Genomic DNA, 22,598 nt, shown 5'->3' on the forward strand with positions numbered 1-22,598 from the left:
GTCCTGATAATTCTTTTATTTTTAAAAGATTTTATTTATTTATTCATGAGAGACACACAGAGAGAGGCAGAGACATAAGCAGACAGAGAAGAAGACTCCCTGGGGAGCGTGGTGTGGTTCTTGATCCTAGAACCCCGGATCATGACCTGAGCCAAGGGCAGATGCTCAACCACTGAGCCACCCAAGTCACCCCTAGAGAAGTTTAAAAAATTTTTTTCCTAGCATATTAAAATAAATTTAAAAAATAGTCAACATGTAATACTAAGTTAGTGTCAGGTGTACTGCATAGTGACTCAACAATTATATGCATTATGAACTGCTCACCACGATTGTCATCTCTGTGGGTTTTTACTTTATAACTGGAAATTTGTACCTCTTCATCGCCTTCATTCATTTTGTCCATTCAGAGGAGTTTAAAGATCTTATTTTTCAGTAGCCTCTACACCCAGTATTGTTGGGCCTGCGGGATCAAGGGGGATCGGGAGGCACCAACAAAATGGCAGTGGACACTCCACCTTGTGGCCCCCGCCTCAGAACTTTCCCACCACCAGCAGACCACCTGGGGACACATCATCAGGGGGAGACAGGACCTATGCAGGAAACCTGAACCATACCTTACCCAACCCCCATATAAGGCCATGGGCAGTTACTGCCCCATACTGATTCTACCAGTAGTATGCCCTAATACCTATCACCCCATACAGACACAACCCTTTCCCCCTCCCCCCTTAAAAAGCTCGCATGTACTTCCTTTGGGTACGAATTCCCTGGCCTCACTCCTTTGTGGGGCCACGGAACCTTGCCCTAGAGCACGTTCCATTAAAGCCTGTTTCCACCAACTTTTTTGCCTGGCCTCTCTATTCCATTTCACTACCAACCGGGTTAAACCTGACAAGTATCAGGCTTGAACTCACAATCTCATGATCGAGAGTCCCGTGCTCTACTGACCAAGTCGGCCGGGCACCCTCAATTCAAAGGAGTTTTAAAGGAAGAAGGGAGAGAGGAAAGAGCATGAAAGAGAAGCCCACCTCCAAAAACGACCCTCTTCACTCTGGCTTATTGTGGGGAGGGGAAGGTGAAGTATCAGATGGAGCTACAAGAAACTGTGGGAACTGGAAGAAACCTGGTTTGCTAGATACATCTTTGAAGGCTGCGAGAGGGAAGTTTGCTAGAGAATGATTGAAGGAAGAGATTGGAAGAAAATTAAATTACTTCTTTTTTGGAATGCTTGTCCAACAAACCAGTTGTATTTAAGACGTCAGCTGCATTTCTATGATTCCGATTTTAGGAAGGGGTACAATTAAGTGGACACTGGAGAAGGGATTGTCATTTGGGGTGAAAGTCTATGTATATAATCTTTGTAAAAACATCGCTTTCTGAATCGGATTTGGCTTTTACCTTTCATGGTGCTATCAGATGGGCATCACCAGGAAAATAAAATATAAGCAACGATGCTATGTTCGCACAGGCAGGAATGGAAAGGGGGCTGCGTCTGCAGTTACCCGATTGGGCCACTAGATGGCGCCTCGGCTTCGGTGAGGCAAAATGCAAACAGCCCTGGTGCTTTAGGTGCTTTAAAGATAAGGAAGCCGGTGACTCCAATATTTTGAAGTCGGGAACCTAACGTCTATTGGAAGTGAAGTAGAGGTGTTTATTAGACAATGTGCAATGAGTGTGATTGCAATGAGAAATGCCTGCATCTCATATAAAAGATTCCTTTACTAAGCAAGGAAAATAAAAATTAGGCACAGTGAGATACTGCTTGATAGCCATGAGGATGGCTATTATTAAAACAACAGTAACAACAACAAAAAACAAATAAGCACAGAAAATAACAAGCATTGGTGAAGATGTGGAGAAATTGGAGTCCCAATGCCTTGCTAGCGAGAATGTAAAATGGTGTAGCTGCTGCGGAAAACAGCAGTTTGGCAGGTTTGGCAGTTCTTCAAAAAGTTAAATGTGGCATTGCCAGCAATTCCATTCCACTCCTAAGGTGCCCCAAAGATTGGAAATCAGGGACTCAAACAGATGCTTGGATGCCAATGTTCATAGCAGCATTATTCCATAATAGCCAAAAGGTGGAAAGAACCCAAGGGTCCACCCACAGGTGCATGGATAAACAAAATATACATACAATGGAATATCAGTCATAAAAAGTAATGGAATTCTGATACATTCTATGATGCGGATGAGCCCTGAAAACATTATGCTCCCTGAAATAAACCAGACACACACAAAATAAATACTGTATGATCCCACTTGCATGAGTTACCTAGAATAGGCAAATTCATAGAAGCAGAAAGAACATAGAAGCAGAAAGAACAGAGAACTTGGAGAAGTAGAGAATAGAAAGTGTTTCATGGTTGTAGAGTTTTGCTTTTGCAAGATGAAGGGTTCTAGAGATGGATGGTGATGATGGTTGCCCAACAATATGAATGTACTTAATATCGTTGAACTGTATCCTTAAAAATGGTGAAGATGGTAAGTTTTATGTTCTATGTATTTTATCATAATTTTTAAAAAATGAAAAAAAAAAGCTATGCAAGACTGGCCAGGGTCTTCCTCATGTACACAAGCCCCCAAGTAGAGATCTTGGGTTTTTCTACAAAGTGATGCTAATGAACAACAGAATGCACACTTCCACTCACTCCATGTTTTGTGTTTCCTTTCTTCCTCAGTTCTTCCCCAGCTTCTCTCAGCTATGTTTGTTTTTGGGAATCGGACAGCCTCTCTCAACATCCACGTACGTGAAGCTAAAGTAATTCCTGCTGTAGTCTCTCCAAGTATTTTAACTTTATTAGACGTTGAGTAAGAAAGAGAACATTACAAAGGCAGGCTGAGAGCAGAACAGCAGAAAAGTGCAACTTAATGTAATTTATTGTGGAAAGGGCCAACCCTGTTAGTTTCAAAGAATGAAATTGCAAAGACAATTCTTTTAATGAATATGTTTTTAGTCATTAAAAAGGAGTATCTTTGACCTTATCTCACGCTATTCTTGTCGACGTCAACTCTTCTTCAACCTTGCTGGTTATGGTAGACCCAGTAGGGGTCCCTCCCCTACAAAGATGCCCACATCCTAAACTTCCCTCACCATCAACATCCCCCACCAGAGTGGCACATTTGTTACAATTGATGGAATGGACACGTCATCAGCATCTAAAGTTAACAATTTACATCACTGCTCATCCTGGGGATAGTATATTCTATGGGTTTGGACAAATGTACAGTGACATGTGTCCATTATTATGGTATCAAAAAACAGCTGTGCTCCCCTAAAAATGCTCTGTGTTCCACCAATTCATCTCTCTCTCCCAACCCCCGGCAACCACTAATTTTTTTTTCACTGTCTCCATAGTTCTTCCTTTTCCAGAATATTACATAGTTGGAATTATAAGGTGTAGCCTTTTTCAGACTGGCTTCCTTGACTTAACGATATGCATTTAAGTTTCCTCCATGTCTTTTCATGGCTTCACAGCTCATTTCTTTTCAGCACTGAATAATATTCCATTGTCTGGAATGTTTCATGGTTTATTTATCCACTCACTTATTGAAGGACATCTTGAATGCTTTCAGGTTTTGACAATTATGAATGAAGCTGCTACAAATATTCAGGTACAGTTTTTGTGTGGACATGCAGTTTTCAACTCCTTTGGATAAATACCGAGGAGAGTAACTGCTAGATTGTACGATAAGGCTGGTTAGTTTTGTAAGCAACTGCCAAACCATCTCCCAAAGTGGTTGTACTGCTTTTCATTTTCACCAGGTATGAACAGGAGTTCCTGTGGCTCTACATCATCACCAGTGTTTGGTGTTGTCTGTGTTCTGAATTTTGGTCATTCTAGTGGGTGTGTAGTGATGGCTCACTGTTGTTTTGATTTGCACTTCCCCAGTGACATAGGATGTGGAGCATCTTTTCATTTGCTGTTTTTTGGCCATCTGTGTATCTTCTTTAGTGGGGTTTCCTTTAAGGTCTTAGGCTCATTTTTACTTCTGGCTCTTTTCTGATTGTTGTTTTAAGTGTTCTTTGTATATTTTGGATCTTTATCAGATCTGTATTTTGCAAATATTTTCTCCCAGTCTGTGGCTACTCTTTTTATTCTCTTGAACTCTGTAGGGACTTGATGACATTTTCCCCCTAGCTGTTTTTAGGAAACAGTTGTTTATCAGGCGCCTGTATTTCTTGCATTATAAGTGGACTGGAGATTATAAGACACTCCTGAAACCAGTGCTCTGAGGGATTAGAGGTATGTTTAACAGTTTTATTTCATTTTTGAAGAAACACAATGAACTGACATGCCAAAGCATCATAAAACATGATCTAGAATCCAATGGCAGGATGTCTAAATGACATTTAATGGATCTTTGAAAATTTATCTTTCCTTGTTAGAAACTTTGTCTAAGGTCAAAGAAGGGGAACACTGAAAATCACTCACTCAAAAAAATTCAAATTCAGAGAAAACATTTGGATAGCAACAGTATCAGAATGAAATTTCTAAGTCAGTTAATATTTTCATAATATTTAAAATCTGGAAAACATATTTTTTATGTTTGTGAGTTCAGTTGGTTTAAGTAAAGTATATTTAATGTATTCTTTGGAAAATTTCACATCATCTAGTTATAACAGGTAGTTCTCTATCCAGGACAATATCCCTCCCCCTACCAGGGGACATTTGGCAATGTCTGGTTGTCATTTGGCAATTTTTGGTTGTCACCACTAAGAGTGGATGCTAGTGGGTGAGAGCCAAGATACTGCTAAACATCCTACAATACCTGGTTTGATGAACTAGTTACAGTTGTTCCTAATACAGTAAAATGTAGAACTTTAAAAGTAAGTGATATTTGTCTGTGACTTGAAAGCATCCCTCATATCAGTGGTGGGAAACAGGTAATACGTTGGCTATGGCTTGCTGTTAGAAAACACTCAGTTAATAGTGGTTGGTTTCATAATTTAGAAGTTACCTGCAACTAAAATAGATTGAGAAAGTCTTCCTTGCCAAAGGGGCCAGAATAGATTTATCTCTTTGTACCTAGAATGGGGTTAATTTCTCAGATACATTTTTTTTTGTCCTTTGGGGGATGGTTATGTATCATCATTAAGGTTCCACTAAGTCTGGCTTGAGTCTTCCAGGTGCCTTGGATTGTGTTATCTCCTAGTTGAACACTCCAAAGGCAATCACTTTCCTTCCACATTCAAGTTTTGGCTATTTGCTGCCACATACCACCTGCCCTCCCCCATCTGGGTTGCCCCAGCATTCTATACTTTCCACTGCTACAAGAACTTGTCACAGTGTTTCACAATTGTTTGCTTCCAGCCCCATTTCTCCACCATACTCAGGCTTTGAAAACCAGACAAGAAGGGTCTTTTCTGTTTTGGTACCCCCAGTGCTTGGCACCATAAATGTTTTTTTTGGATAAATGAATGGTTGAATGCAGGAATGTCATAAAGTCCTTCATTATGGCTCAGTTATGATGGTGTTCTTCCAGAATCCTCATTATGATAATCGTCGTGGATTAATGTAAGGATAGGACTGGTCATTGTTTCATTTTGTGTAAGAACAAACACATAGTCTTAGGTTTCCTGTCTAGTTTTCTTTTTTAATATTTATTTATTTGAAAGAGAGAGAGAGGAGAGGAGGTGGAGGAGGGAGGAGGAACAGAGGGAGAGGGAGAGAGAATCCTCAAGCGGACTCCTCACTGAGCACAGAGCCTGATGTGGGGCTCTATCCTAGGACCTGAGATCATGACCTGAGCCTAAATCAAGAGTTGGCCACTTAATGGACTGAGCCACCCAGGTGCCCCTGCCTAGTTCTAACAATAGCTCTATTTGGCAATGTCTTATCCTTTATAGTACCTTCATATCCACTCTTGGTCCCTTCTTATTTGCTCTCCCCATACACGTTCTGGGCAGCTAGCCGCTACTTCTGAAAGAAAATTGGTGGAGTTAATGTGGTTTTTTGACTATATATTTCTGTATTCATTTTATTTGTTTTTTATTCTCTGTCTTGTTTCACAAAGGATTTACAGAGGCCAGTAATTGTTCTCTAACGGGAAATTAGGATATCTAGGCAAGATTCAGGGCAGTGCAAAACAGTGCTGCTAACACTGCAGTCTAATTTAGGATGAACAAGTCCCAAGATTGTGGTAAAGGCTTCTATTTCTGATGCCAGGAAACTAACAGGTTTGGCTGGACTAGAAAAATCAGAAGCATTGACTAGATCCACATTCAGACCTGAGATGCTTTTTATCAAGTCAACAGCTGGCTATAACCCACTTTGCATCTCCTCTCACCTTGCCACCCCCAACATGCCATTTAAAAGCATTTAATTTTGCTTTACATCTTTCTATACTGGGTCAGCCCTTACAATATGACAAAAGCAGAGGCTGGGAGAATTTCCAATGTTTTCTGAGAAGTGGGTTTTGTATAGACAAAAGGGTTTGGAGTCAGTTAGTCCAGGAGTTCCAAACTCCATTCCACCTCCTAAAGTTGAATGTCCAAAAATTAGCCACCCCACTTCTCTCAGTTTCAGTTTTTCCATCTATAAAATGTGGATTATAGTTCCTCTCTCTTAGCGTTGTGGTAAGGATTAAATGAGATAAAGTGTTTGGTAGGGGATGGGACTTGATAAATAGTAGCTATCATTATTGTCCCAAGGAGGAAGAGCAAGTTAGATTTGGGAAAAAAAAGTGTATTCAGCAAGTCTGTAGCTATGGTTTTGTAGTGATGTACACAGGTGTATGTGTATATACGTGCATGTGATAACACATCTCTAGGTCTATGTAGTGTAGGAATTAGAAGGGAACAAGACTCTTCCTTTAAATTTTTTATATACATAAATAGAAAATTTTATATACATAAATAGAACATACACATGCACACCCAATTTAATAATTATAAAACAAATATCCATAGTATTACCATCTAGGTTAAGAAAGATCATAGCAGCACCCTGACACCTTGAATGGCCTCCATTTTAGCTTCAAGGAACTACTCTCCTGACTTTTGCTTTTTAAAAAAGATTTTATTTGAGAGAGAGAGAGAGAAAGAGCAAGCATAAGCAGGAGGAGCAGCAGAGGGAGAGGAGAAGCAGGCTCCCTGCTGAGAAGAGAGCCCTATGATGTGGACCTGGATCCCAAGGACCCTGAGATCATGACCTGAGAGGAAGGCAGATGCTTAATTGACTGAGCTACCCAAGCACCTTGATTTTTGCTTTATGGTTTTACCACCTGCACATACCTCACTCTCTTCACTTTTTTTTTTTTTTGGTGTGCTTCTGAAATTTATATTAATGAAGTCATACTTTGTTCTATGGTCATTTCATTTGGCATTGTTTCAAAACTCATTATGTCATTATGTTTAGCTGTATTTATTCCTTTTCATTAATGTATGAAAATACCACCATATAAAAATTATAGTTTGTGCTGCTGATAGACATTAGTGTTGTTTCCAGTTTTTTTTTGCCATTATGTCATACAATACTATTTGTACATTCCTGTGCATATGAGACATGGAATGTGTTTATCTTCAACTTTACCCAATAGAACCAAACTTTTTTTAGAGACTGTGCTAATTTATAGTCCTATCAGCTCCTTATGAACGACTATGGCTCCACATCTTTGGAAACCAGATTTCCCCTTCTCCTTTTCTTGGGTGTGTGTGTGTGGAGGGGGGGGGGGCGTTATATTTCATTGTGTTTTATTTTTCTTATTTCATGATTATGCATGAAGTTGAGCATCTTTTTATACGTTTGTTGACCATTTGGATTTCTTCTTTAGTAAAGTGCCTATTTAAATCTCCTGCATTTAATTGATTTTAAAATGTCCTTTCAGGGCACCTGGGTGGCCCAGTGGTTGAGCATCTGCCTTTGGCTCAGGTCATGATCCCAGGGTCCTGGAATCGAGTCCCGCATTCAGCTCCCTGCGAGGAGCCTGCTTCTCCCTCTGCTTGGATATCTGCTTCTCTGTGTCTCTCATGAATAAATAAATAACATTAAAAAGAAAAAACGTCCTTCCAGACAATCTCAATAGTTCACCTATTTGTCCACCGGCATTCAGCCCGAAGTTGCAGTAACAGAGGCACATTAGAAGTTCAAGCTCAAAACATTTCCTGCCCCAGCTGTAGCAGAAAACAAGTTGATTTCCTGAAATAACAAGTACTTCAACTTTAGGCCACTTTAAGGAACAAAGAAGACCAGAGCAGCCTGGCTGGCTGGCTATGGAAGCAGCCCCCCCCCCCCGCCCCCAACCTCCCCAGGGATCCTGGACACCCAAACAGACACGTCCTTAAACGCACCATCCTGCTTAACCGCCAATTTCTTTTAATTTTTATTTATTCATGATAGTCACACACACACACACAGAGAGGGGCAGAGACACAGGCAGAGGGAGAAGCAGGCTCCATGCACCGGGAGCCCGACGTGGGATTTGATCCCGGGTCTCCAGGATCGCGCCCTGGGCCAAAGGCAGGCGCTAAACCGCTGCGCCACCCAGGGGATCCCTTAACCGCCAATTTCAAACTCCCAGGAGCTGCCCTGCCCGGTTTCTCCTTCCCCGTCTCCCATTGGTCACGAGTCGGAGGAAGACACAATCTGATTGGTTCTCCCTTCCACTTCCTCTATCCTTTTAAGGACTTTGGGTGTGGCCTGGCTGGGACGCAGAGGGTCGTCCTAGGAGCGGGCACTCTGATTGGCTCGGACACGGCTGAGACCCGCCCATGCCGTTCGCTAGGTTCAAACGCGGCGGCGGGAGGCGCGGGGCGGAGCAGAACGCGGACTGGCGGGGTCCGCGGAGCGTGAGTCCGAATCCCGCACGCCCACTTCTCCCCCACCCCACTCTGCGAGGCCGGGGGGAGGGCCGCTTCCAGTCGCACGAGTCCCGGCTTTCCTTCCCGCTGTGGGGTGGGCGGAGTGGGTGGCGGTGCCGCCCCCAGGGCTGCCGGGGCGGGGGCGCGGGGTGGCCCTCGGCTGGCGGTGCGCGCTCCCCCGTCCTAGGGAGCCGAGGGGTCTGCAGGTGGTGCCCGGGGCAGAAGGAATTGCACCCGTCTTAAGCCGGGTGGGGTCCCTTGTGTGCTCCTGCGCTATTCCGTCTGCTGGAGTGTCCTCCCCCACGCTCTCGGTATCCGCAGTCACCTGCGTCCCGCCTCTTTCCCGGTGCTGCAGCCTCTCTCCCCTCCCCGGCAGGGTCCGGGAAGCCCAGGTCCTGCCTCAGAGCTTGAGCCCGGGCTGTTCCGCTGTTCCTGGGCGCCGCACGCTTTGCTTGCCTCCCCCGCCCATCAGCAAGGCTCACTGCTTACCCGCTCCAGATCTTGCTTCAAATGTCACCTTCTCAGTGAAGTCTACTCTGGCTACACTGTTAAAAAATGCGGGCACACACCAATTACCCTTATTTCCCTCTCTCTTTTTTAGAACTCTGTAGCGCCTATTACTATCTATTACTACTGTGTAATTTGCTTATTTCAATCATTCATTTCAATAAGTATTCATTAGCACCTGCTACTTGCCAGGCTCTGTGTTTCCGCTCTTGTGGAGCTTACATTATCCACGGAGCAGAATAATAACTTTATTTGTAAGTAAGAGAATATGTCAGATGAGTGTATTACCTCGTGTTACAGTGGGTAAATAATCCGCTTTGTAATGTCCATTGCCAGACTGAACTTTCCAAGACTTGTTTCATAGTCGTTGGTTTTCACCTTCCTATCCCTGACATCTTGAGGAAGATAGGATCTTTCAAGCTGTTCGTCCTCAAATTGGCAGTAAACACTTGACTTTCTATGTCTCTTCCCTGTTAGGGAGATGTTGAAGTTCAAGTATGGAGCACGGAATCAAATGGATGCTGGTGCTGCTGAACCCATTGCCAGCCGGGCCTCCAGGCTGAATCATTTCTTCCAGGTAACAGTCTGCCAACTCTGTTCATCTGTTTGTTTCCTTGGAACCTTCTTGTCACTTTTATTATAGGGCTGGGGCTAATCTCCTAGGAGTGGGTAGCTGAACTTGGCCTTAAAGGGAGATAATTTGGGCAGACCGGATGGCTCAGCGGTTTAGTGTCGCCTTCAGCCCAGGGCGTGATCTTGGAGACCTGGGATTGAGTCCCACGCCTGTGGGGTGAGTCTCCCTGCATAGAGCCTGCTTCTCCCTCTGCCTGTGTCTCTGCCTCTCTCTCTCCTCTCTGTGTTTCTCATGAATTAAAAACAAACAAACAAACAAAAATCTTTAAAAAAATCCTTAAGGAAAAAAGTGAGATAATTTTTATCATTTCTCACATGTTACACATCGTATTAAGGTTTGTCCTTTTGTTAAAGAAAGAAAAACACAGGGAGTCTTTTGGCCAAAATTACTGTAGATGTAATCCTATTTCTTTTCATTCAAGAGATCTTTGTTTTTTAAAAAATATTTTATTTATTTATTTGAGAGAGGGAGAACATGAGCAGGGGGAGGGGGCAGAGGGAGAAACAGACTCCCTGCTTAGCCGAGAGCCCGATGTGGAGCTCTATCCCAGGACCCTGAGATCATGATCTGAGCCAAAAGCAGATGCTTAACTGGCTGAGCTACCCAGGTGCCCCTAAGAGATCTTTATTTAAGAAAAAAACCAAAACAACCCAGACTTGTGAAACTCCATAGTCTGTTCAAGATATAGAGCCTTTCAATCCCCCCAGAAGTGTTAAAGCTTAATATCAGGAAATAATTCCCAGTAGATTTTTAAATCTTTTGTTTTTGACGTAGGTGAAACATTGTTGATGTAGAAATCCTTGTTCGATTTATGTATTCACAAGTCAGGGGGTCAGCATAGATAGTGGTGTCAAGCTGGGTTTGAATCCTGGCCCCAGCGCTTGTTAGCTGTGTTACCTGGGGTGACTCAGTTGCCTTCTCTGCATCCATTTGCCACTTTGTCAAATAGAGGTTATAGCACCAAATTCACAAGGTTATCATGAGGATTAAATGAGATAATTTATATTAAGCGCTTATTAGTTATAATACTGATCAATTTATGTTTACTTAGCAGTAATTATATTTAGGAAGGTGTTTATGCAAGGATACCTGTACGATTATAAATACTGATACTTTCTTGATGACATTTCTCCCAAAAATGTTGGTATTGGGGAATGTCCAAAGAGCTCAGAATGGAGACAGATCGAAAGCTTAGGTTGTGGTGTTAGGACCATTCCTGTTACGGTTTTAAGTCATGAGATATTTTTCACAAATGAATAGTTTGTCCCTAACTCTAGCTGACTGGAGTGCTGCTGTGCTTTAGTTTCTTTACGTTTAACTCCAAAACTTTTCCAATTTATTACAAGATTGACTAAAGGCATTATACTGTGCTCCATATATAATAATTGTGGCTTCCAATGTGCTGGGTACAGAACCAGCATGCTCCTGATTATCTTACTTCAGCTTCATAACGGACGTAAGGACTATTTATTTACATTTTAAGTAGGAAGAGACAGATACTGAAGGAGGCAAGGACTTGCCCAGGATCACGCAGCTTGTAAGTGACAGAGCCAGGTTCCATTTTTATTCTGACAACAGAGGCTGGGCATGTAACCACTGGCAACGCTGCCAGCATATGTCAGAGTTTATTAAGTGTGTATTATATTTAAATGTCATTATAACAGTAAGGGTTGGGGGTAAATCCCCGGTTTATCTTTTTTTCATGATGAGTTCTTCCCTGTCCCTGGGAAAGCAATTATTCACAAGCGTACCATACACCTAACATTTGCTTAACCTGGTATGGATACTGTTCTTTTCCCATGTAATGTAATTTTATTAACGAGGTTTAGGTAGAATAATGATTTTGTTTTCCATCTAGGTAAGGACTTTAGACTGGGTCTTAGTTTCTACTTAACATTATACTTAACTTGCCAAGGAGTTCTGTGTCAGCGGTCAGAGACTTCTAGATTTTTGAGCCAGTGCAATTTCACAGATTTGCTAGGCCGACATAGGTTAGCCAGCTTTTTTATTTTGTCAAGTAAGAGATGTAAAAAGGATATAAAAAAACAGATATAGAGAAAAGCCTATTACGTTCTGGTCCTTTCATTATAAAGAAGGGACATTTTAAGAAACATCAGAGAAAGGAGACATTATTTCAGAATAAAAGAGCACTTTAAAATATGAACATAGCCTTATAGATAAGTCATCATGTGCTGGTCATGTTTTCTCATTTCATGGCAGACTGGAGAACTTTGTTAAATATCAACATGGTGGTATTTTTTGGAGTTCGTGGCAGAAGTATAACTAAAGTGACAGGTATGGTGGCTTGTGGCCCAGGGCTTCACATACTTGGCTGAAGCTTGAATCTCATGGTGAGCTTGTTGATAAAACATGTTCTAAGCTACTAACTGGGAAATTCTTGTTCAGTAGGTCAGGGATAGCACCAGAGGATTTTGTTATTGTTGTTTTGTAGCTAAATTCTTCAGGTGGTTCAAATGTAGCCAGCCTGTTTCTATTATCCAGTGTAAGAAAACACTCTCAAAGTTTAAAGCAGTAACGATTTATTTTTTTCTTCTGATTCTGTGGGTTGTTTGGAATCAGCTAGGCGTCTTCCTGTTCCACCCCGTGATATCAGCTGGGGTCACTCAAGGGGCCATATTGTGTTGGGAGCTTGGTTGGGGCTGGAGCATCTGGGCACTGCCTGCTGGCTGGTGCATCTCAATGTCCCTCCAGCTGACTTCTCTATGAGGCCTTTCATTAGCCAGTAGTCTGACCCAGGCCTTGTAACTTTCTTCTCTAAATAATAAATATTTTAGGCTTTGGGGTAGATGCAACTGTTCACCTCTGCCACTGTAGCACAAAAGCAGCCACAGACAATATGTAAATGAGTGGGTCTGGCTGTGTTCCAATAAAACTATTTATAAAAACAGACAGTGGGGCCAGATTGGCCTATGGACCATAGTTTGCTGACCCCTGGTCTAGCCTAAGCTTTTTTACATGGCGACTGGCTTCCCAAAAGCGCAAAAGCAGAAGCTGCTAGCCTCCTTGAGAGCTCTGCCCTGAACTGGGGCAGTGTCACTTGTGTCACCTGTTGCTTGAAGCAAGTCACAGAGACAGATTCAAGGGGAGGGGAAATAGATTGTTAATGGGAGTGGTGGCAAGCACATGTAGAGATAAAGGGCCTGTAGGGGGCCATCTTTGCAGAGATATCACCACACAATCCATAGCCTGGTACATAGAGATCTTTTTTTTCTTTTTTGAGATCATTTTTTTTTTTTTTTGAGATCATTTTTTAAAAAAAATTTTATTTGGGGATCCCTGGGTGGCGCAGCAGTTTGGCGCCTGCCTTTGGCCCAGGGCGCGATCCTGGAGACCCGGGATCGAATCCCACGTCAGGCTCCCGGTGCATGGAGCCTGCTTCTCCCTCTGTCTGTGTCTCTGCCTCTCTCTCTCTCTCTCTCTCTGTGACTATCATAAATAAATAAAAAAAATTTAAAAAAAATTATTTATTTATTTATTCATGAGAGACACACAGAGAGAGAGGCAGAGACATAGGCAGAGGGAGAAGCAGGCTCCATGCAGGGAGCCTGATGTGGGACTCAATCCCGGGACTCCAGGATCACGCCCTGGGCCAAAGGCAGGCGCCCAACCTCTGAGCCACCCAGGCATCCCAGATCCTTTTTTTTTTTTTTTTTTTAGGATTTTATTTATTCATGAGAGAGAGAGAGAGACAGAGGCAGAGACAGGGAGAAGCAGGCTCCATGCAGGGAGCCTGATGTGGGACTCCATCCTGGGACTCCCTGGGCCTAAGGCAGGTGCTAAACCACTGAGCCACCCAGGGATCCCCATGCACATGGAGATCATTGCTCTAGACCAAAGGTTGCAAATTCATGTCTTTGGGGGCTAGGCAGTGAGTATGAGTGAGTCACACGGGCCTGATAGAAGACTGGCAGTCAGATCTACGGTGAACTGCAGAGCACATTGTCTACGCAGAGGGGCAGCATCACTCGAGAGATACTGTTTTTTTTTTTTTTTTTTTTTGGTAAAGATTTATTTATTTATTCATTCAGAGAGAGTGAGAGAGAGGCAGAGACACAGGCAGAGGGAGAAGCAGGCTCCATGCAGGAAGCCTGATGTGGGACTCCATCCTGGGTCTCCAGGATCACACCCTGGGCTGCAGGCGGCGCTAAACTGCTGCGCCACCAGGGCTTCCCGAGAGCCACTGTTTATCACCAGACAAGAATGTGGGACAATCACGTCGGGCTCCTTGCATGGGGCCTGCTTCTCCCTCTGCCTGTGCCTCTCTCTCTGTCTCTCACGAATAAGTGAGTAAAATCTTAAAAAAAAAAAAAAAAAAAAAGAATGTGGGGCAATGTGGCTCTATCCTCCAGTGTTTCAGGAGAACCCCCAGATCCTACCCCTTCTTTCCGGTAAAATTTCCTGATTTTTCAATATTGGCAGGTAATTCAAATTATTTTAAATGCTGCAGGCCCAACAAAACATGTCTGTGTGGGTGAGATGCAGTCTGCCAGTTTGCAACTGTTGGTCTGGATTATGAATAAATTCAGCTTTAGTACGGTCACTCCGTCCATACTACTCTAGATTGTTCGAGAGCATTAAAGAAACTGCAGTTGGGACGCTGGGTGTTTCAGTGGTTGAGTGTCTGCCTTTGGCTCAGGGTGTGATCCCGGGGTCCTGGGATTGAGTCCTGCATCAGGCTCCCTGCATAGAGCCTGCTTCTCCCTCTGCCTATGTCTCTGCCTTCTCTCTCTGTGTCTCTCATGAATAAATAAATCAAGTCTTTAAAAAAAAAAAAGGAGGTCATTGTCGTTTAAAAAAAAGAAAAAAAGGAACTGCAGTTATATTAGCAAACCTCCAGGCACACTCAAAAGAAGTAGCAATCATTGTGTCCTATTGTAGAGACATGGAAACATGCATGTCGTAACCAGCAGGGTCTAGAGTAAATGTTCCCATGAGCCTCAGACTGTTAAGAAGAGCCTTTTCTTGTTAATGGCATGCTTGTGAAGCTTTTCTTCCCAGGTGCTGGTGGAAGAAATCCACGGTAATGGAATCGTACAAGTGATAATGTAATGACTCTCAATTGATGTTGCTTTAAAGAATGAAGCCCCAGAATTGTGCTGTTAGTGTGTGTCGTGAGCAGTTAGAGTTGGTGGCTTGTAATTTACTCTGTGTGGATGTTATTGATCAAAGCTTTTCATTATTGACAGTGTCTCCATCTGCTGTTTGCTGTTTTTAGGGGAAACCACCCTTTCTGACTCAACAGCAGATGTCTCCTCTTTCCCGAGAAGGGATATTAGATGCCCTCTTCGTTCTCTTTGGAGAATGCAGTCAACCTGATCTGATGAAGATCAAGCACGTGAGCAACTTTGTCCGGAAGTGTAAGTTTGGAGAAATTTTTCTTGAAAACCATTCTGCCAGAGAAAACTGCAAAGATGCTGGAAGCCAAATGAGTTAGTGGTTGGTGGTAGTGGGTAAGAACTCTGCTTGGAGGAAGACAGACCCAGTTTCAAGGTCAGTTTCTACCTGCTGCAGTTAGGAGGCCAGATAAGTTAGGTCTCATGGTTGCAGGTGACAGAAACTTAACTCAAACTAGCTGAGGCCAAAAAGTGAATTTAGGGCTCAGGAAAATGAGAAATCTAGGGTTGGGTTAAACTTTTGGTATAGCTGGTTTCAGCTGTTAAGCAGTGTCCACTGGCTCCATCCTTATACCCACTCAGGGCTGATAATCTAGCAGGCATAGCGAGCACAGTGCTTAGGGCCCACAATATTTAATTTTAATAAATGAACCTCTTTTCACTAGTTAAATTAATTTTGAAATAATAAGAAAAATATGGTTATAATAATGTATAATGATTTGGGATTATATTCATCTTTATGACAATGTCATCATAAAATATAATTTTGATTTTTTTCATAGTTTCTTTTTTTTTTTTTTTTTAAGTAGGCTCCATACCTAGCATGGAGCCTGACATGGGGCTTGAACTCATGACCCTGAAATCAAGACCTGAGTTGAGATGAAGATTTGGATGCTTAACTAACTGAGCCACCCAGGCGCCCCTTGACTTTTTTTTTTAATGGAAGAGGGGGCTGAGGAAGGGAAAGGTGTCCGGCCCTATGAAAGGCATAAATTGGCTGTGCCCACACCCTGTTCTTGTCTTCCTTGAGGTGGAGGAGTTGGCTGCCGCTGTCTGAGTCCTAGTTTTGTATTCGATTACCTTACATCAGTGTTTTCCAGCCAGTGGTGATTTCGCCTTCTCTAGACTCTTGGCAATGTCTGGAGGTATTATTTGTTGTCACAGCTTAGCAGGGGAAGGGTGCTACCGGCATCTAATGGGTGAAGCCAGAGATAATGCTAACCTTCCTGCAGTGACAATAGCCACCACAGCATAAAATTATCTGATCCAAAATTTCAGTAGTGCCAAGTATGAGAAACCTTCCCTTATACAACTTTGCTGTGTAACCGAGCACCCTGAACTATCGTGGCCTAAAACAGTAATCATTGTCTTACCTCTCATGAATCTGGGGATTGACTGGGCACAGCTAGGATTTTTCCACTCCATGTGACTTGGGCTAAGATTGTAGGCACCCAGGACTCTCCTAGTCTAGAACGTCCCAGATGACTTGCTCAGTGTCTGGCAAGTTGCCCAGAAGGCTAGACTCAGCTGGGACTCGGGGGGGTGATTGGGCCTTTCTCTGTTTCTGGGAAGTCTCAGGGCCTCTTGTTCTCTACGTGGCTTCTCCATGTGCTCTCTCTGTCAAGGGTCAGTCAACCGTAGCCTGGGAGACCTGTTTTGTAAACAAAGTTTTACTGGAATGTTGTTAGCCTTGCCTACGTGTTTATATACTCATTTTGAGGAGTTTGAGGCGTGGTGATGGAGACTATATGGCCCACAAAGCCTAAAATATTTACTCTCTTGCCCTTCAAGAAAAAACTCACTGACCTCTGATCTACATGGTCTCTAGCAGAGATGTTGACTTACATGGCAGCTCAGGGTTTCTTTTTTTTTCTTTTTTTAATTTTTATTTATTTATGATAGGCACACAGTGAGAGAGAGAGGCAGAGACACAGGCAGAGGGAGAAGCAGGCTCCATGCACCGGGAGCCCGACATGGGATTCGATCCCGGGTCTCCAGGATCGTGCCCTGGGCCAAAGGCAGGCACTAAACCGCTGCGCCACCCAGGGATCCCCAGCTCAGGGTTTCCAAAAGCACCAAAGTGGAAGTTGCCAGGACTTCTTAGGGCTTAGGCGTGGAAGGGACATTAGGATCTCTTGGGCTGCATTCTGTTGTTTGAAGTGAGTCATAGGGCCGCCCAGATTCCATGTGTCAGGGAACTATACAAGGGCGTGAATTCTAGGAGGTGTGTGATTCATTGGGCACCATCTTTGGAGATTGGCTACCACACCCTGTGCAAGGTTTATCTTCCACTGTCTATATTAATACAATCCCCAGGAAAGATTCTAATTGGCTCTGCTCTAAACCATCTGTCTACCCCTTGATCAGGTACTGGGCTAAGATATGAAGTTGATGATCTCATCTGGGTGCTCAGGGGTTCAGTGCACCCTGATTACCAGGGTCTGATGAAATGAGAGAAATTGCAAGGGCCCAAAGGAGCTGGGAGTTTTGAGTAGATAAAAATCAGTGTAGATCCACCTCGGTGAGCTTTGGGGTTTATGTGTACCTTGTCTCTTCTGTTTCCTGATCTGCAAAATGAGGAAAATGCTTATCTCATAAGGTTGTTTGGGGATTGAATGAACTAGTGCACAGACCAGGCTTATGTGGCCTGACACATAAAAGATAAAATGTTCACCACATAGCCATCAACCTCAACATACATTTATTTTTTATTTTTTAATTTATTTACGATAGTCATACAGAGAGAGAGAGAGGCAGAGACACAGGCAGAGGGAGAAGCAGGCTCCATGCACCGGGAGCCTGACGTGGGATTCGATCCCGGGTCTCCAGGATCGCACCCTGGGCCAAAGGCAGGTGCCAAACCGCTCTGCCACCCAGGGATCCCCTCAACATACATTTAATACATTGTGTATCTTTAATTTAATTTAATTTAATTTAATTTAATTTTTATTTATTTTTTGTATCTTTAATTTAAAAATGTATTTTGGATACTTTTCATTTATTCCCTATTTGTTTGAATAAACTTCTACCTTTCTTGAGTATTTAAATTTTCAAGTAGGGAGTGGGAGGGGAGGGGAAATTATGAGACTAATTTATCAAGCTGTCTACAGGCACTTTCATCAATCTGGGATCTGCCCCTCTGGTTACTTTATTTATTTTTAAAAAGGTTTATTTATTTATTTATTTAGAGTGAGAGGGGATCCCTGGGTGGCTCAGTGGTTTGGCGCCTGCCTTTGGTCCAGGGCGCGATCCTGGAGTCCTGGGATCGGGTCCCGCATCGGGCTCCTGGCATGGAGCCTCTTCTCCCTCCTCCTGTGTCTCTGCATCTCTCTCTCTCTCTCTCTGTGTAACTATCATAAATAAAAATTAAAAAAAAATAAATAAATATAAAAAAAAATAGAGTGAGAGCATGAATAGGGGAGAGGGACAGTGTGAATCCTCAAGTAGATTCCCCGCTGAGCACAGATCCTGACGCAGGGCTCCAGCCCATGACCCTGAGATCATGACCTGAGCCAAAAGCATGAGTTGGACGCTCAACCAACTGAGCCACCCAGGTGCCCTGCCCCCTGGTTACTTTCAAGTAGTAGATCTTCCAGACTCATTCAGTAATCAGGGGCTTAGGCTTAGAGAAATGTAGCTTTTTCTAATAGAATTCTCTTGTAAGGAACTATTTTGTAGTTTTGGAGAGGTCCTGGAGAGTATGGCTGAGAGGCTGTGGATTAAAAAAGGGTGATTACATTAGTATGGCTGTTTATTTATTTATTTTTTTTCTTTCTTCTTTTGAGTTTCTGTTTTGGAATGTGAGTTTTGATTTCACATGGGAAGAAGGCCCCAACAGCTGCTACTGTATAAGTTTCTTGAATCTTGTCATAGAGATGGAGATTTTCTTTGGGGACTGTTGGAGGAATGAGATGGAGGGTATAGCCCTGCAGTGGGGTCCCAGCTAGAGGAGGGCAGGGAGCAGGGAACCTGCATTTCAAGAGATCTTTCTTTCTTTCTCTCTTTTCTCTTTATCTCTCTCTCTCTTTCTCCTTTTCTCCCTCTCCCTCTTTCTAAAGATTTAGATTCCTTCTTCCTTTCTTTTTTTATAAAGACTTTATTGATTTGAGAGAGAGACACACAGTATGAGCATGAGCAGTAGGAGGGGCAGAGAGAGAGAGAGGGAGAAGCAGACGCCCTACTGAGCTGGGAACCTGATGTGGGGCTTGATCCCAGGACCCTGAGATCATAATCGAGCTGTAGGCAGACATTTCACTGAGTGAGCCACCTAGGTGCTCCAAGATTTTTGTTTCTTAATTACTGTTCTATTCCCAGTGCCTAAAACAATGTTTGGCACTTGGTAGATACTGAGTAAATATTGGTCGAATGACTACCTTGCTAAGTGAACAAAGTGGCAAAATCTTAAACATTGTATTATAGAATTTGTCTAAAAAATAAACTGATATTAAACATGCAAAGTGTTGATAATTGTTGAAATTGGACTATTTTTGGTGATTTGACAGTAGCTGCAGTCTTATGCTCTTTTAGCTATGTTTACTGTAAGCAAAAGCTTCTGTGTGTTCACAACTGTAGTGCTTATAGGTGAATTATATATTTAAAAATTTTTCTTCCTAATTGTAAATAGAGTACAAAATTATATATAAAAGGTCAAAATGAGAGAATATCCCTCAAAATCTCCTCTATTTGAGATAACTGCTGTTACCAGTTCAGTGCATAATATTGCAATTTTTTTTGTCTTTATAAAATATTTATTATGGAAATTTTCAAGCATGTCTCAAGGGAAAGAGAATAGTGTAATGAACTCCTGTGTGTCAGTCAACCACCTCTAGCAATTAACCTTTTCCATGTATGTTCTAACATCACTCTTTTGATAGATGTAATATTTTGCTACTAGCTTTGCTCACATAGCAATATATTTACTCAACAAATATTTATGAAGCATTTGCTATGTGCCAGGTTCCGTTTTGGGTACTGAGTTTACAGTAATGATCAAAACGGACAAAAATCCCTGCTCTTTTTTTAAAGATTTTATTTATTGATTCATGAGAGACACAGAGAAAAAGGCAGAGAGAGAAGCAGGCTCCTCATAGGGAGCCTGATGTGGGACTTAATTCCTGGACCAGAATCACGCTCTAAGCTGAAAGCAGATGCTCAACTGCTGAGCCACCCAGGCGTCCCAAAAATCTCTGCTCTTAAAGATTGTATATTCTAGTGGAGATTGAGCTACTCCCTGTGCCTAATATTCTTTTATGTGAATGAACTTTAGGTCGATGCCATTTTCCTGTTGATGGAGCTTTAGGTCATCTTTTTTTTTTTTTTTTTTAAGATTTTATTTATTTGAGAGAGAGAGATGGTGAGAATAGGGGAGAGCACAAACAGGGATGAGGAGAGGCAGAGAGGGAGAAGCAGACTCCCTGCTGAGCAGGGAGGTCGGCTCAACCTGGGGCTCAATCCCAGGACCCCAGGATCCTAGGATCCTGGAGCTGAAGGCAGACATTTAACTGAGCCACCGAGGTGCTCATGGACCATTAGGTCATTTCTGGTTATTTTTCTCTTACAAGCAGTGCTCATGATGGGTATCTTGCTGTGTGTGTCTTTTTCAAGCACATCTGTTCATGTTTCTGTGAAGGACAAATTCCTAGAAATTGAGATGTTGAATTGACTGAATTTCAGAAGAGGAAGGGATATACTCAGCTGTGTTGACTTTTGCCCCTCGGTCCAAATGTTTATCTGACAAGGCTGTGCTTTGACTGCATTTTCATTATAGTGCTTTGGGTCTTTGTTTCCACCTCAATATTCAGTCCTTACATGCTGTAACTAACAGTGTGCAGGGCTGAAGTGTGCTTTGGTTTTGCAGTCACAGATGCTACTGGTATGGAGGGAAGCTGTGGGAGTCTTTGCCTATAGCCGTTTGTTTACTTGTATGATTGAAATGCCTAGTGGTTACCAGCCGCAGATCCATAGTTAAGTTGGACAAATGCTAGAAACAACCTAGGGACCCAAGGCCCAGCAGGGGATCGAGAGAGGCTTTGTCTGCAAGCAATAGTAAAAACAGATTCAACCCAGAAAGATGCAAGCCAGTGTATTTGGGGTATTATAATTCAAAACTCAAGTACTTGATCTGAAAGAAACTTGGAAGAAGGGCAGGAAAGAAAGACAGGACTTGGCATAGGGATGTCAGGGCAAAAGGAAAATATTGTGCAGCTTTCAACTTTCCTTCTGCATGGAATTCTCCATGAAGGCACTTTAGATGTATCTTTTACAATGGTCATGGTGAATTTATCCAGATCTACCCATCACTCTTGCCTCATTCCCCCAGGGACCAAAGGGAGGTGTTTCTCAGGGTGACTGGCTGAAGAGAGAGGTATGGTCTGTGGGTGGGAAGGTAGTTAGTGCGGTGGAGTTCATCATGTGTGCCTTTGAGTCAAGGGAATTCAGCTCCACCCATGCCTCAAAGAAAGAGGGTGGGTAGCAATTAAAATTGCATTTACTAATTTATCAATATGCTGCTCAACAACTCTAGGTATGAAATGGCTTTTCCCCATTTCCTCTGATTGTGTGACTAACTTGCCAAGCTGACTGTAGCTCTATTTTTTAAAAATTTTATTTCTTTTAAAGATTTTATTTATTTATTCATGAGGAACAGAGAGAGAGAGAGAGAGAGAGGCAGAGGGAGAAGCAGGCTCCCCGTGGGGAGCTCTATGTGGGACTCGATCCCAGGACTCCAGGACCCCAGGATCATGACCTGAGCCAAAGGCAGATGCTCAACCACTGAGCCACCCAGGTGCCCCTATAACTCTAGAATGTAGCTCCCAGCTTTATCTCGTGTGCAACCGTAGAAATGGCAACCCGCTCTGGAGCTCCGAGGGCTTTAGTGTCCACGTGGGAATTCAAGAGTCTCTTGGTCTTCATCGTGGGACCTTTCTGAGGGATTCTCCAAGTTAATTTTGTTTTTTAATTATTTTTAAAAGATTTTATTTATTTATTCATAGACACACACACACACACACACACACACAGAGAGAGAGAGAGAGAGAGAGAGAGAGAGAGAGAGAGAGGCAGAGACACAGGCAGAGGGAGAAGCAGGCTCCATGCAGGGAGCCTGATGTGGGATTCGATCCTGGGTCTCCAGGATCACACCCCGGGCTACAGGCGGCGCTAAACCGCTGCACCACTGGGGCTGCCCTCCAAGTTAATTTTGATTATGCGTTCCTCTTGTCTTCCTTTGGCATGTAACCCCTGTTTCTCTATAACGTGAAGGATTGAATTTTTTAGTCAGATACAGCTGTTGTGCTCTATTCTTTCAGATCCTTAGAGTCATTGCATATCCAGTGATGTCCCAGAATAGTGTTAATAAATATACGGTAGATTCCAAATCCACACATCATACATTGAGGATCTCCGCCTATTATGGACTGAATGTTCGTGTCCCCGTACATATTCAAATGTTGAGGCTCTAATTTCCAATATGGTGGTTATTTGAAGGGAGAGCCTTTGGGGAAATAATTATATTTAGATGAAG

General features: G+C 42.9%; 1 protein-coding gene across 1 annotated transcript in view; it reads left to right on the forward strand.

Moving 5' to 3' along the window:
* The first annotated feature begins 9,788 nt into the window (after positions 1–9,788).
* CIT (citron rho-interacting serine/threonine kinase) overlaps positions 9,789–22,598 on the forward strand; it is a 164,051-nt gene continuing 151,241 nt past the window's right edge. The window contains 2 exon segments of the mRNA XM_055322904.1: positions 9,789–9,884; positions 15,178–15,319. Of these exon segments, the coding sequence (XP_055178879.1) occupies positions 9,789–9,884; positions 15,178–15,319 (238 nt within the window).

Source organism: Nyctereutes procyonoides, unplaced genomic scaffold (genome assembly GCF_905146905.1).
Source record: "Nyctereutes procyonoides isolate TBG_1078 unplaced genomic scaffold, NYPRO_anot_genome, whole genome shotgun sequence".
Classification (NCBI taxonomy): domain Eukaryota; kingdom Metazoa; phylum Chordata; class Mammalia; order Carnivora; family Canidae; genus Nyctereutes; species Nyctereutes procyonoides.